Genomic DNA, 14,613 nt, shown 5'->3' on the forward strand with positions numbered 1-14,613 from the left:
CCATATACGTGGTATGTGCCCTGCAGGCAGAGTACAAAAATCTGACACAGAAAATGTTGCGCATGGTGCATGCTGCTCGATGTGACTTAAAACACAGTTCAACCAGTGTTGAGGGAAATTCCAATTCTATGAAATAACGACTCATTGGTCGTATTGCATGTGGCTGCTAAAGGACATTGATTGTCACTCATGAGCCCTAGGGTCCGTAAAGTAGACCAATTGGTATTTGGTCTTGTGACGGTCTCAGCCATAACACTATGTGGTGGCAGGCTCCTGATCATCAGGAATTTGTAAACTGAGACATTTCTACCGATGCTTATTTTTAATCAGCTGTAGAAGCCAATTTGTCTGCTTCGTCTGTTACCATCGTTGCCGTCGGTTCCTCGATGATGATTCTCCTCGTTGCCCTCGTGTTGACCATCTGGTGTCGTCGTCGCGGCCGGCAGTCATCGAAGAAGACTATGACATTCCAGACTGGTTCAGAGGAGGCTCACACCAATGAGGTCTTTGAGATGGTTGACCCGGGACCAGCCTTCTCCCGTGCCATTCCATTGGATGATGGCACAGGCCACCAGGGCAATGTGTATGGAGTTAAATATGACCTGGATTCCTAACTGTGCCAGAGTCAAATATGAAGGCATAAATGAAATAGTTAAAAGGTCTATAGTTGGGTTAATGGGATTGATTTTGAGTAGCTGAAGAAATTCAGCACTATTCACTTTGAGCTATTTTGAAGTATTTTATAATATTTTGGTCAGTCATATATGAAGGGACATGCAAATCTAGAATAAGCAAACCATACTTTAGTGATGTTCTTTTTTGGCAGTTGCATAATTTCCAATGAGTCAGTTATTGACAGTTGCTGTCTTTATTCTGAAAAGACTGATAGAAACAGTACCGCATGTGTTGAACTCATAGGGTGGAATTCTTGTTCTCCTCATCAGAGAGACTTGAGAATTAGATGTCGTCATGCTGTGGCCTGTGATGTCACATTGTAATGTGGACAAAAATGGATTATGGAATGTGTCATTTATTTCAGGATAATAAAAGCATTATGTTTAGTTTTAAATAATAAGATTTAAGGAATGTGTTATGGAATGTGTCATTTATTTCAAGATAATAAAAGCATTATGTTTAGTTTTAAATAATAAGATTTGAGGAAAGGTTCTCTTATCATATCATCTAGATGTAGAATTTTTTTTTATTTGGTATTATTGTAAGCAGTATTTTATAGCTACATCTATACATTTGTATATTGATTTATTACTAAGTGGTAACCGGATGAGTTTTTTCCAAGTACGTGTACAATATTATTATTCAAAAGATATAGTGAAGGGTGTGTATTTGTTAGCATCAGATTACGTTTTTTAAACATTGTGATAAATACATATTGCCCACATCTTTGGAACAGATGCATAACATATGCTTGAAATATATATAACCTTTGGCAGATTTCAATTAAGGCTGAGAAAGCTTTCCAGTTGTCTTTTTTGTTCCTTCTGTTTTCTTGTTCTAGTCCTAGACATTGGATCCACACAAGTAGCATTGCTCATGATGAATATGTCAATTAAAGGTTCTCCGACTATTTTCTTGTCAGTTTTGTATGCTTGTTGTTTATTTGCTTGTTTCTTTTTATTTACATGTCTTTTGTTAATTCCAATTTAACAAGAAATAAGAAAGGCAACACTCGGTCTTGTTATTTTTCAAACGGTTTGTGCACTTTAAAAATGTAAGTGTTTTAGTTTTTGACCTAAGAGGACCACACCAGTGGCAGATGTACAGTTGTCCCAAAGCAACAACAACTATCATTTTGAACACTTTACCCCGTAGCCATGACACTCAAGAAAACTGCAGTAGCTGTGAACACAAGAAGCGGTCGATTTTTGACATCAGAACCATCTCCTCACTTTCTATCTGTGAAATAAATTTCATTAGGCTGTCATGACCAGTGACTTTGACTTGTGAATCGTCGGATTTGTTTTTTCATCTAACCTTTTATAGCCTTTCTGATAGGTGAGACTACATTTTGTGGTTTTTTTTACATACTGTTGGAAAGGGGGAAGGAATTAGATAGACCCAAAAACAAGTGTGTGGCCTGTGAAGTTGCACTCGGACTGTACATAATGCTATGGATTTATGAAACGAAGACTACCATCCAGATCAAAGGTGAAAACATGTCCGTAAAACAAGATTTGGGCCTTGACTAATTATCTATGTACTTTGCAACAGTGTTTGCTTCGCTTGGTTCCTAGGCAGCAGTCTTCTTAATTGGTCATCTGTCACCTTAAACTGTCACTATAACCTAAACTAAAGGTAAACCAGAAACAAATTTAAAGTTTGAACAACCCTTTATTACTTTGATAGTTTTTTCTCAAGATGGTCGGTCTTAAATACTGCCAGAACATCACTTTATTTACTTGGGAACTTCAAAATCAAACTTTGTTGAAATTCGTTACAATTAATACGCAGTCATATAAATGGAATCTTTTATTGCGACTGGTGACAATACAGAGGCTGACAGTCGGCAAAATTGGATATATTGAACTTTGCCGACTATCTGCAATGAGTTGTCAGTTATTAGGCCCATGGGCTTACAAAGATGTTTCTCTCAATTGTCTCCTTGTTATTACGAAATGAAATCTCAACTGTCAACAAATAGCTGACATCAATGACAGGCGTTTCCCTGAACACAGCAGATTCCCGACAGGCACACACCTGTCGCCTGTGCGGTGCTTATTACGCATATTGATCACATAATGAGCTGTAGTTGCTGCAAACAATAATCAGAAGGTATAATATTCTTCAGAAACCGATGTCTTGCTTGCGTATCATTTCATAACAGCATCAACCATTGGGGTCCAATCAATCTTCCTAAACCCCCTCACCGCACCCAGATTGTATTGAAATTGGAATCATAGGAGTCATTTCAAATCAATTTTCTTTCTCAAAAGCATTTCTACCCAAACCCAAGCCCATCTATCCTAATTAATTTGCCTCCATCCAAATCAGTTCCCCCAGCGGGCCTTTAATACGGGAAATTCGGAACACTCCCACTCCAACTGGAGTATTATGAAGGACTACTCTTCGGGTACAATTGATGTTGAATCTTCCCAGTTGATTTGGTAGTCAATGGTGGTAGTATTCATTTGTAATTAACCTGATTGGTGCGGGTAAGCGTGACTTTCGTTTGTTAAAACTGTTGGTATGTGATCAAAATGGATTATTGCAACGAGTAACATGATGAACATGTTGAACAGAATTCCAAGTGGATTTTTCATTGTGAACAGTTATAGGGCCTAAGTGTTTTCAGGTTCTGAATTGAAAAGCAAGTACGTAGTGAGGGGTGGAAATGTCAGTCAAGGTCAACATTGGTGGCACGATACGCTTCCTGAGGATCCTGGGTATTTTAATCCACCCAAAATGTACCCAATATCACTCAAAAAGGGGGGAAATATGCCATTCTAAAGTAAGATTGGGCTTGAATGTGATAAATGCCCACCCCAATCCCCCTTCCCTAATTTACGATTTTACGCGCAAATTTACGCCACCGGCTGGAACCAACGGTGGTGGAACTAGCTTGAAAGTGTGTGAGTGGGGGACCGGGAAGGGGGAGTTGCTCAAGACGGGGAGGCGCCAGCATTAAAAAGTTGATCCATTATGCACCACCCCAATATAGTACCTACCAAACGGGGGGGGGGCTGGTCATGCCCGTGCCATGGGTGTCTTAGAAGCAGTGCTTGTCGAGTAGGGACCCCAATAAGGAATAGGCCTAATACACATTATTACGAACAACACATTAAGTATGACGTAAAACTGGACAAGAAATCAGTAAGTCGTGTAAACAGTAAGTCTTATAACCCTGTAAGACACAGAAACTAAATGAAGTTGAATAAAATTGAAATACCCAGTTAATAATTTCACCTTACATTTTACATTGGAACGTATACATTCTTTATAGAATGCCACCCCAGCATAGGCCCCGCATCCTTGACTGTATTTTGTTTGAGAGTGGTAAGTATGATGAAGTTTCTTGTGTTGTGTGGTGAAATGGTGGTGCATTTCTTCATTTTTGATGGATTTAGGTGATTGTTCATTGTTTAACTGAGTGCATGAGGATCCCAAGCTGAAGGGAATATATATCATTTACTTTGAGAGTTTTACAAAAGAGAGGACTGCTATGTCCAAGGTAAGTGGCAGAGTGGATCATTCATAAAACTTTTTATTTTTGCAGTTTAAGTATTCTACTGGTTAAACTAACCCCACAATTACCCCAGGCTAATATCCCATATGATAAATACAGTACAATTAAAATATTGTAAAGTTTAAATAATATACACCCCGAGGGAAAAGATGTTCGAATTTACATATAACTCGTATATTTTTTAAAATAGTGTTGCAAATATTATAAATTTTTTTCCATAAGAGGTTCTGTTCAATATACAACCAGTTTTATCAATTTGTGCGTCTATAAGGATTTTTGGTAGTTCATGACGCTGCTTTTTACTGAACAGCATGTACAGTAGTTAGTCTTTTTAATATTAAGAGACAACCCGTTTGCTTTAAGCCAGTTTAAAACTTTGATAAGCTCAAGATTAAAATGTCATAAAGAGTATGCGATTTACGTCCCTTGGGTTTATATTTTATTTTTTCAAAAAAAAAAACTACGTTTGTTTCGTACGTTAATCCACTGTTGCATTAGTGGAGTACATATTCTGGCTTTGTGGATTTGCGCAATTTCAACATGAACAAACAAACAAACCTCCATTTTCCGCCATTTTTAAAAGAAATGCACGGGTGCGTGTTGCCTAAGATTTTTCTTAGTATTTTCAAACTTTTGCTGCCCTTGTTGAATCTTTTCAATCACGGTTTATACAGCACTCCAGCAGGACAACTGATAGAACGTCAAGGTATGTTTTAAATTTTCCTTGAGTCGTCTGATATTCTTTTAGTTTCGTGTGAATCTTGTTGTGGGCCAGTTTTCGGACGGGGCACGTTATGCACGTGGTCCGTCGATCCCGTCTGCTGATTGGGCTGCGCTATTATTTTGCGCCTCGCATGATAACTGGACCACTAAGAAAGGAATCCTCCTTGTCTAGGCTATCTGGACTTAGTTTCACGAAGAAAAGAATACAAGGTCAGAAAAGACTAACCAGTTGCTTGCAGAATTATATAAATGTTTGGGATCACCTTTAATTTTAAGACTTTTATCAGGAAACCTTCATGCAATACAGGGGAAGAAAGATCCGTTTTTCTGTCTTAGGCACTGTCATGACTGTCTGACAGTACGGTGAACGAAAGAGTAACTTTCTGCACAATTTGTCACGAGTTTTACTGAAATAAATCTTGGAATGACAGATTGTGCCAAGCATTTATAAAGTTCTGAATACAACTGGATAGTTACTGTCAAAAACTTTGGTGTTCCTGACCAGTTCTGGTGAGGGTTACTTGAAGAACCTTAAGCACTGCTCAGTGTAACATGGAGCCATTGTTGTTTACATGTGGTCATTACACTACATGTATGTGATGTGTTTATTTAAGAGAGCCTTTGAGGTAAATGATCTGGTGAAACAAATTCAGCTTTTTCAATCAAATTTTCCCCTCACAGCAACCACGAGCTACCTAAACTCTTGAAAATGGTGTAATAAAGGTTTCAGACCATGAGACCATTTTTTTTTTTAATCTGAATTTGTTACCCACCGATTTCTCATTTCCACCCAATGATCAATCAGACTGTTTGTGTTTATTATATTGCGCATGTGTCTCCCCATGTTGGTCCAGCCATGGGGGGGGTGGCATCTTGTTTTCAATGCATGGCGGTCCTTGTTGTTGACTTGTAAGGTAATACATGTACCATCAGGACATGTGATATGCACTACACTGTGCAATTGTGACCAGTGTTCTAGCTGCGGAAGGCGGCACCGGGTGGTACCACCTGGTACTGTGAATTTTCTCCTGGCTTTCGAGTTCAAATTGGCTGTGCTGCCCAGCTCAGATTTTCAAAAAATGACCTGAAATATTACTGAATATGTATCAATTTGATGGTATTTCAAGGATCAAAAAGCATTGAGAACGTCTGCCGGTAGCAAGCATTGTTACAAGACCCGTAAGATGTGAAATTACATGTATGGGATATAATGTAGCCTCCTCTGAAGCAGCGAACACATGTTCATAGTCTTGGCTCAAGACCAGCCAAATAGCAGTATCAATAGAGGGCACAATTCCAGTCTGGCTATGAGCCGCGAGAGCTACGCTCACTGTGCTTCGCAATCCAAAACTGCACCCAGCACTAAAATGATCCCAGCTGGAACACTGGCTGTGACAGAAGATGGTGAGACTGACATGCAGAGCAAGCCTAGCTGGCTATTGGCCCAATACATGTGCAGTTGGATGAACACAAACAGTGCAATCGTTGTCAGTTAGAAACGAGAGGTTAGTGAATAAAAATCTAAGATTTTTCAAAAAAAGAATTGGTTTCATGGTCTGAAACCTCTGTTACAGTATTTTCAAGAGCTGTAAATACCTCATGGTTTCTCTCTTGGGGAAGATTTGATTGAAAAAGCGGAATTTGCGTCACCGAATCATTTACCTCAAAGGCTCGATTAAAAACACAGTGTTATGACTCCATGTAAATAACAATAGTTCCAAGTCGCAAGGAGTAGTGACTTGGAATTGTTCATGTAGATGGGGATATTAATTAACCCTAATTGAAGCAAAATCTTCCCAATGTGAAGCATGGATGTACGTGCAGTTAACGGTTTCAAGGTTGTACATGTACATGTAGGACCACATGTACATGTATGTGCCATCTTTTTTACAAAGCAAAAAGAACGCATGTGTTAATCACAAACTTGCACTTCAAAGTCATCTTATCAATATGCACTTGTGTCTAGCAATGCAATGTACACTGTTTTCTTGGCCTGTGGACAAGATGGTGCATGTTGTTTCAGTTCATTGTGGGGGGTCTAGTAAAACTCCTGCCTGCTGATCCAGGTGATTTGAATGTGAACCCATTAGAAAGAGTCGTAATTCTTCCTTCACACCAAGTGACAGCTTTCCTTGCTCTCTCTCAATGGTATACATGTATGTACAAAAGTGAAAAATACGATTCTACTTCTTTTTCCACAAATCACACAGACACCTACTCAGTGCTAGAATGGAAAAATAGCCATGATGTGCAAGTGTCTCTGTAATGCACAGTTGATCAGTGTCACAGAACCAGCTTTGCAAGGTGAGATTCACAGCCATTTTGTTATCCCACATGAATGTTTCTACTTGTTACATCATTGTTTTCCAATAAGCAGTCAAAATCTGTTTAGTGTTTCTTTTCATGTAAACTCAACTTTCAGCTCAGTGAGCTTTTATGCCGCAAAAAAATGAATTCCAACTGTTCAAACACCCAATGAATTGTGCCTAATAGTATTGTGATATCTAAGGAGGTTTCCTTTGGGTTACGGTCTATCAATCAAACAAGCTGCACCTTTAATACAGCAATCCTGGTATAGTACAATTGTACTTAAAAGCTGTAAATCGGGGCACCAAATACTTGCACCACGCGGGTAATACGTCTATTCAGGGTAGCAGACAGCTTTCGTTAATTATTTTTCATTTGTTGTTCATATTCTCATTGCTTTCATATTTATACCTACACAGAACTCTTGCCACAGTGTTGACGGACATGTACCTGTATCAACATTCAAGAAGGAATTCTTCAGAGACACTGGTGGAGTCACTGCAGCCCAACGCAACCAGTTGCCTGAGGTCGCTACAAGTTGCTGAAGGTCACTCTTGGCCCAAAATGTCACCTGACTAAAGAGATATGCATGACAGTTGCTTGATGTGACTACAGGTCCCTGACTACCACTACTGATTTACCATTGTGGATTATGGACACTTTGTTTCTGCACCCAGCATCGACTGCCACTCCACAGTTTGGACATTGAATAGTATGAACATGCACATTTTGAAGCAAACTAAATAGGGCAGACATTCAGACCCTTTGTCCTACTTGTCCTACAAGTTTGCCAACAGGAAACAGTCATTTGTTGCCTGCAGTACTGATGGACCATCCCTGTTTTGCTGCCAGTGGCAGGACACTCAGAAGTGGACATGATAAAGGAATCAACTTGATTTGCATAGGCAGATCCTATTCTGTCAAGTTTGGTGTACTGTTAATTGATGCCAGTAACTCACAGGAGTTTCAGCTTCAAAATGAATGCTGTGACACGTGCTTGTTTGTGCATTCATGTATGTTCCTGATTCGGCTTGCCTTGTGATGTCTCTATCATCATGCATCTACCAAATTGAATTATGCAAGAGCCATCAACACTAAGGGGAAGAATGCAATGTCAGCCTTAGATCAACCCCTTCATGTCTGAGATTGAGCAAGATGGAGAGGCACGCACTCCCTGAGACCTTGAGACCTATCCAGCAAGTAAAGGAGCATCCCCGCATAAGCCTTTTGTTGCACAGTTTGTCTGATGTTAACTCTCACGGGATATACTGAGTGGTTTCTACAGGTCTCCCAGGTCTAAGTGACTGTGCAGATGAGCTCAGCTTTGAACACATCTCGTCTGTCAGAAGCCCATGTTAGATTCACTGTTCCCCGCGGCTGCCGTCTAGCCATGACCATGACATATTCCAAGCCGGATTGAAAAGGACCAAGTTTGCCGATAAGCCCTTTGAGACATTGATTTGATGGTTGATCTGAACCATGACGTGCTCCAAGGAAGGAACAAAGTGTGTTTGGGAGATGCAACAGTTGCTAAGGAGATGCTAGGGATGTCTGCTGCCACAGCCTACTGGGATGTGATGACATGAATGCCATAAATGAACTGACTCTTGGCAATTTGAGGCACATACTGCCATGGACACTCAAACACAGCATGGAACTTGAACTCTTAGAATATGTCAAAGAGCACTTGACCTCTCCTGTCTTGAGTGTCTTTAGGATCACTGAAGATTTTCTTGGTTGACAGAAATCATCCTTCGATAGGCCTACTCTAAGCCAAGTGCTTGAAGGATGATCCTTACAAACTGGCCAAAGCCTTTGCATTTATTCTTTCCTAGTTAATGATCCCTATGTAATCATGAACTGAGACAAACTGCTACATGTACCTCACAGTTAATCAGAACTAAATATAGACTGTCTGGCAGACTTCTTCCGATCAAAAAGAATTTAAAATCAGAAAATGGTTACCAAATTTCAGGGCAGCCAAGGGCAGGAGAGGTGGAGTATTAGACACAGCTTGAGATGGAAAGACATTCACCTGAAAGGCAGTCAACAATTTCCTTGAAGACTTTCAATGTTTTTCTTTCGTTCTTTCTTGTATCGGAATCCAACATTGGCTTCATGTCTTTATCCCTTTCCGTAAAATACGTCGTGGACATCACTCTCTGAATCACTTGGGAAAAATGGAGAAGTTTCTGTTGGTGTCGATCAAAATTGGAGTTCTGATGTTGACTGCCTGAAGGTGTTGTCCAATTCATACTTTATTATTGAGTCATCATCAAGATAACTTGGCTCTCACAAAAGTAAGCTTGTTCATTCAGGAGATGTTTGCTTTGGGTTTGCATGTTTCCTACCAGCACAAAAATTGTGATCCCTTCTGGAACGAATTATCAGGAGTCTTTTTTACATATTTCATTTCATTTATCAACCAAAATCGGACCAAAATCATGGCTGCACCACTCAGACTTTCTTCATTCTAACTTTCATCAAAGAATATTTTTGGAAAACATCTCAATCCAAGAAATTTACACAATGCTATAGAATCCTTGGAACATTTAGTGCTTGCTGATATTCTTGAGCATCGATCCAAATGTTTTTGTGGGAGCCAGTTATGTTGAGCTAAAGATAATTGGAAGTGATTTAACAATGCCTGTATGGTAATACATGTACTTCTGTTGGGTACAAGATTGGTCATTGGTCACTGAAGCTAATTTTTGGCGAAGGATTTCTCTTTCTTGAATTAATTTTTGGTGCATCCAATACAGATAGAAACAACAGTTGTTTTATTTTGCACTTTCCTTGCCTTAACTAAAGGTACAAAAAAAAGGAGTTGAAATTATACATGAGGGAGTATGAATTCCTGAGAATATGACAAAACTGTGAAAATCCACTTCTAGTATGAAATATGGCATACAACCAAACAGAAAGACAACTTTTTGTCAAGCTATGTCATTCAACAAATATTGAAACAGGGAGCATTATCGAATTTGCAAATTGTACACGTGCTTGCAATTAGGAAGACTTACAAATGTTGTCGTTTTTCATTTCTACTGATTCAGATTTCTATCTTTTTGGAGGGAGGAGAGTTTGAAAAGCATCTTCTTTAGGGTATTCATTACTTATTGAATTGTCTCAGTGTGAAATGTGCAATTTTTGAGTTACCTGCTCTGATATCAAAACAAAAATGTATGTCTTCGTTTACGCTCTTCACAGATTACTGTTAATTACACAAAAGTATTTTATGTTAATTTCCCAAGTGGTGCATCTGATAGTCTCCTTTTACCTGACCGATCTTGTGCCCAACATATTACGCTTGTCTCGTATAATCAGCACCAGCATGTACCTCAAACATAAAAACATCCATTTAGTCTGACTCTTAATTGCCATTTTTGAGAAAAAAGTCACTCAATACCAGAAATTTCTTCAGAATTCCAAATTAAAGTTGTCAGTAAATGTATGTGTATTCCTGATAGATCTTTTGGCACCAATTTGTAACATTCAAGTACATGTACATTTTTCTTTGGAGGAAACTGGCTCAGGTGCATCATGGGGAATGCCAAATCTTAACTACTCTCCCCAATTAATCGCTGCCAAAGATATGATTGCGTGTCTCTATCTCTGGTGCTGATTGTACGATTTATGCCATCATAAACAACCCAATACATGTAACAATGTATAACAATCTATAACTTCATGTTTCACCTACAGGCATTCCATCCTAAAATCACTCGAAGCCCAATGCATGCAGGTCCCCCCTGCTGCACGCCCGGGTGGTGTTCCCCGCCCTGCAGGCACCGACAGGCCTGGTGAGTCGCCCCTGCTGTCTGTCATCGGCTGGTGGTTGGCTGTTCTTTGTGTGTGCGCCTTCTTCCTGCTTCTTGTTGTCTGGGCGATCATGGATACCTCAGTTGACTACAATAGGTAAGGATCACTTGTGCTCTTACAGTTGGCTTGCTTTCCTTCAAAGGAGCTGGCATCGAGGCTGCTTGTACGATGTGTTACCATGGCAACCAATGAATCCATCCTGCACTCTTAGGGTTGCGAATTGAGGGATAACTCTTACACCTACTCTTGATCCGACACCCACAACTTCAGATGTCTACAGTTGCATCGTGTTTTGAACCAGACAGAGGAGATGTTTAGCCATGCTAACTTTTTGTGAGTTATCTCTGATGTTTCTCAGTGTTGTGAATTTTGGGACAATTGTCGTAACTCCTGTTTGTGTTGATAACTTCCTTGTGCAACTCCTAAATTGATCTACATTGTATTGTGTTACCATGTTCCAAGGCAAACCTGACCTCAAAAGGACAGAGAAGACACAGTCATCAAAACTGTAATGAAATGAAAAAGGTGTGGACGGTTTATATTCCTAGCCAAAAAATCTGCATGATTCATCCTTTGAGCCATGCCACTGAAAATGAGATCATTTAAACCAACCCTTCTGCTTTTTGCCTTTTGTACACTAACTCGCAAGACAAACATTCTTGTAAAAACTGAAAAACAAAAAGCTCCATTCCTAATCTCAGAGCCGAAATTGTAAAATAGTCCTGCTACACGTGAGACACTCTGGTTTAATCACAACAAAGCCAAAACTGATTCCTGATTGAGAAGCTATTGCAAACCATTCAAAAAGATTTGAATTCAGTCTCAAAGAAATTGTATCTATCTTTTCGTTTTGTGAAAGAATAAAAGTTGAAGCAAAAATTCATTTGAAGTGAAATCAGCAGTAAGGAAAATAGGCAGTTGAATCTGAGTCCAGTTTCAAGATTGCCACTGCTGTTATTTAGTTATATCCATTGTAATAAATCAACTTTTAAAAGTCGTTGTGCCAACATCTATCTGTATTAAAAATGAAATGTGTAGCTCAACTTTGAAAATCTAATGACACCAAAATATGTTTCGGAGAATTAAAACAGGTAAAAGGAAACAAAGTTCTGTGAAAGGCCAAACTCTTGAATTTACAAGGAGAAGTTGTGCAGAGATTCGGAAACCATACTGCCTCCTTGCCAGATGATGGATGCGGTGGACAAGATGCCCTCTGCATCCTGACAAGAAGCTGTGGTGTCAGACACGGGGAGCCAGTCCTGCCTAAAGGCATCCATGGTAAGCTTAATTGGAGTTTGAAGGATCAATTCGTGCACTGATTGACAAGGTTGTACATCCTCACATCTTGCCCATTGAACCCAAAGTCCCAAATTGTGTGTCTCATGGCTAGGAGTCATACTGCCTGTATGTCTGTGTAATAAGATCCAATGGCTCTGTGCATGTAGTCTTCAGTCTTTGGCAATACTGTGTGATGAGGGCCCATTTACACTGACAGGTGTCAACAGGAAGGTTTCAACCACGCCCTTGGTGCCATCAAAGGAAGAGTTGAATGCACAGTCAGGGCACGCTCATTCATGTACCTAATCAAGCCACTGATCAGTCAGAACACGCAGTCTCAGTGGATGAAATTTGAAAAATCGCTGAAGTTTGTACATGCACTTGAATGAACAGTCTTAGAGGAAACCAGTATGTGCAATATTTATAACTGTGGAATTCCTTCACCACTTGTCAGTGTAAATGGGCCCTTAGGAAGAGAGTACCTGAAAATTGACCTGCACTGCGAAGAAGTAATTGACAGTGAAAATTGTTGGATTTCAAAGAAAGATGTAGCAACACTTGAGAACTGTTGATTCAATGAACGTGTCACTCTTGAAGATGCTACCGAAAACTTAATATCTCTAGGCCATGTTTCCAAACCTTTAGAAACCTACGGCAAAAGTCATCAGATGTCGTAATGTTTGTGACTGCTGCGTGTAAAGACAAATTTGATTGTCTGGACAGAGAGAAACAGCCTGTGACTAGGTGCCATCAGTTATAAAGAAAGGCATCACATCAAATGATACAAGGCACATCAGTGGGTAAAAATCCCACCTCTGTCTGAGTTCCAGGGAGCGCTTGAATGCAGCACAGTGTGGTGGCACGATAAAGTGCTGTTTTCATCTGGGGCACATTTACCCCACTGGATGCCACATATCGTTACAGTATCTGTACGATACCTACATGCATCTATTCCTTGCTGTGCAGCAGAAGTGAAATGACTAGTCACAGATTCTGTGATGGTCATGTCACGGGTAAAGCAAGGCAAACCTTATATGCCAGCAGATTCACAAGATCTTGTCATTTGGTATCATCCTACCTCAACTGTAATGCGTTGTTTAAGTCTTGAGTCATCTTTCAGGTCCATAAATAGCTTAGCTTACTAGGCCCAACATTTGTTCTGGTCTTTCCAGTAATGTGCAACACGTCCCAAACAGTTCTTCACCTAAATGCCAAATCTTCAAAGTGTGATTGTGTGAAAAAACTGTAGTCCACATGCAGATGATCCAAATTGAATTTTGTTTGAGAAAGAGTCAGGACAGAGCTTGTTCCTGCATTTCATTGATAAGAAGTATAAAAACCCTTCAGGTATCTTGTGGCATCACGGTCAACTCCATTCATTTTAATTTTAGAGGCATAGATGAACTGTGTACCGTGTTGTTCAAATTGTCAGTCAACTTCATGACTAAACTTCTGCAAAGGGAAGGAAGAAGAGCAGTGCATTTTGATGGTAAACCGTCATCACCAAAAGTATCACTGACTTCAGTGAGGCTTTGTGAAAAAAAAAAGAAGAAGACAAGACTCTCTACATGCACTTTGTATCATCTTTTGTGGAGAACGTTTGGGACCTGTTGCACTTGTATTGCCAAAGACTGAAGACTAACCAGCTCCATGCATTTTTTTTAGTGATGCAGTAGACAAAATACCAAACTTGCTCAGGCAATGGTTGCAAATGTACATGTACACGCAGGTGTACTGTGGCACTTGCATGTGATTAATGCTATTGAACAATCTAGTGCAGCGCTATGCACCCACTACTTGAATGTACCATTCAAAAGTGGTGTAGGCGCCAAATCTTGATTTCTGTCACTCTAGATATTACATAGGGTACCACCCTCTTGTAATCTTTCTATGCAACATTCTGTGTAATGTTGCATCTGCTTCTATATGTACCTCACTGAATTGATTTTGGTCAGATGTCAAAGGTAAAAGAAGTGGGCCTCTATTTTGATACCACAATGACATTCAGAATGCACTGGTACTGAATACTGTGTACGTTTAGCTTCCAAACTGGATTGTATCAACCCAATTGGTTGGACGAGCATGACTGAATCTAGGAATTGCAATTGAAATAAAAGTATGAACAACTGTTATGATAGATTAAGGTCATTACGTCGTATCTCTTGATGCCCAAGTTATGTTGTCGTTTCTGAACAAAATGTTACAATTGTTAAATTTGTCGCATTTTTTGATGCACGAAAGTAAATTTATTCCAAATGAAGGGAAGGAAAAGTTATTACCTA

At 39.6% G+C, this 14,613-nt stretch overlaps 1 protein-coding gene and 1 long non-coding RNA gene across 3 annotated transcripts in view; both read left to right on the forward strand.

Annotated features, from left to right (window-relative positions):
* Window positions 1–1,952, forward strand: part of LOC110979798 (IgGFc-binding protein-like) — a 98,524-nt gene extending 96,572 nt beyond the window's left edge. For both annotated transcript variants that reach the window (XM_087133132.1, XM_087133133.1), the window contains exon 108: window positions 331–1,952. In XM_087133132.1, the coding sequence (XP_086989258.1) occupies window positions 331–614 (284 nt within the window). In that variant the 3' untranslated portion in view covers window positions 615–1,952. The remainder of the gene's footprint in view (window positions 1–330) is intronic.
* A 2,824-nt stretch (window positions 1,953–4,776) lies between these two features.
* Window positions 4,777–13,384, forward strand: LOC147799989 (uncharacterized). Its single transcript, XR_015424550.1, has 3 exons — window positions 4,777–4,907; window positions 7,135–7,228; window positions 7,651–13,384. It is a non-coding gene; the product is annotated as an uncharacterized LOC147799989 (long non-coding RNA).
* The last annotated feature ends 1,229 nt before the right edge of the window (window positions 13,385–14,613 follow it).

Source organism: Acanthaster planci, linkage group LG02, assembly GCF_054643075.1.
Source record: "Acanthaster planci isolate LZ-2023a linkage group LG02, COTS_SCS, whole genome shotgun sequence".
NCBI classification, from domain to species: Eukaryota; Metazoa; Echinodermata; class Asteroidea; order Valvatida; family Acanthasteridae; genus Acanthaster; species Acanthaster planci.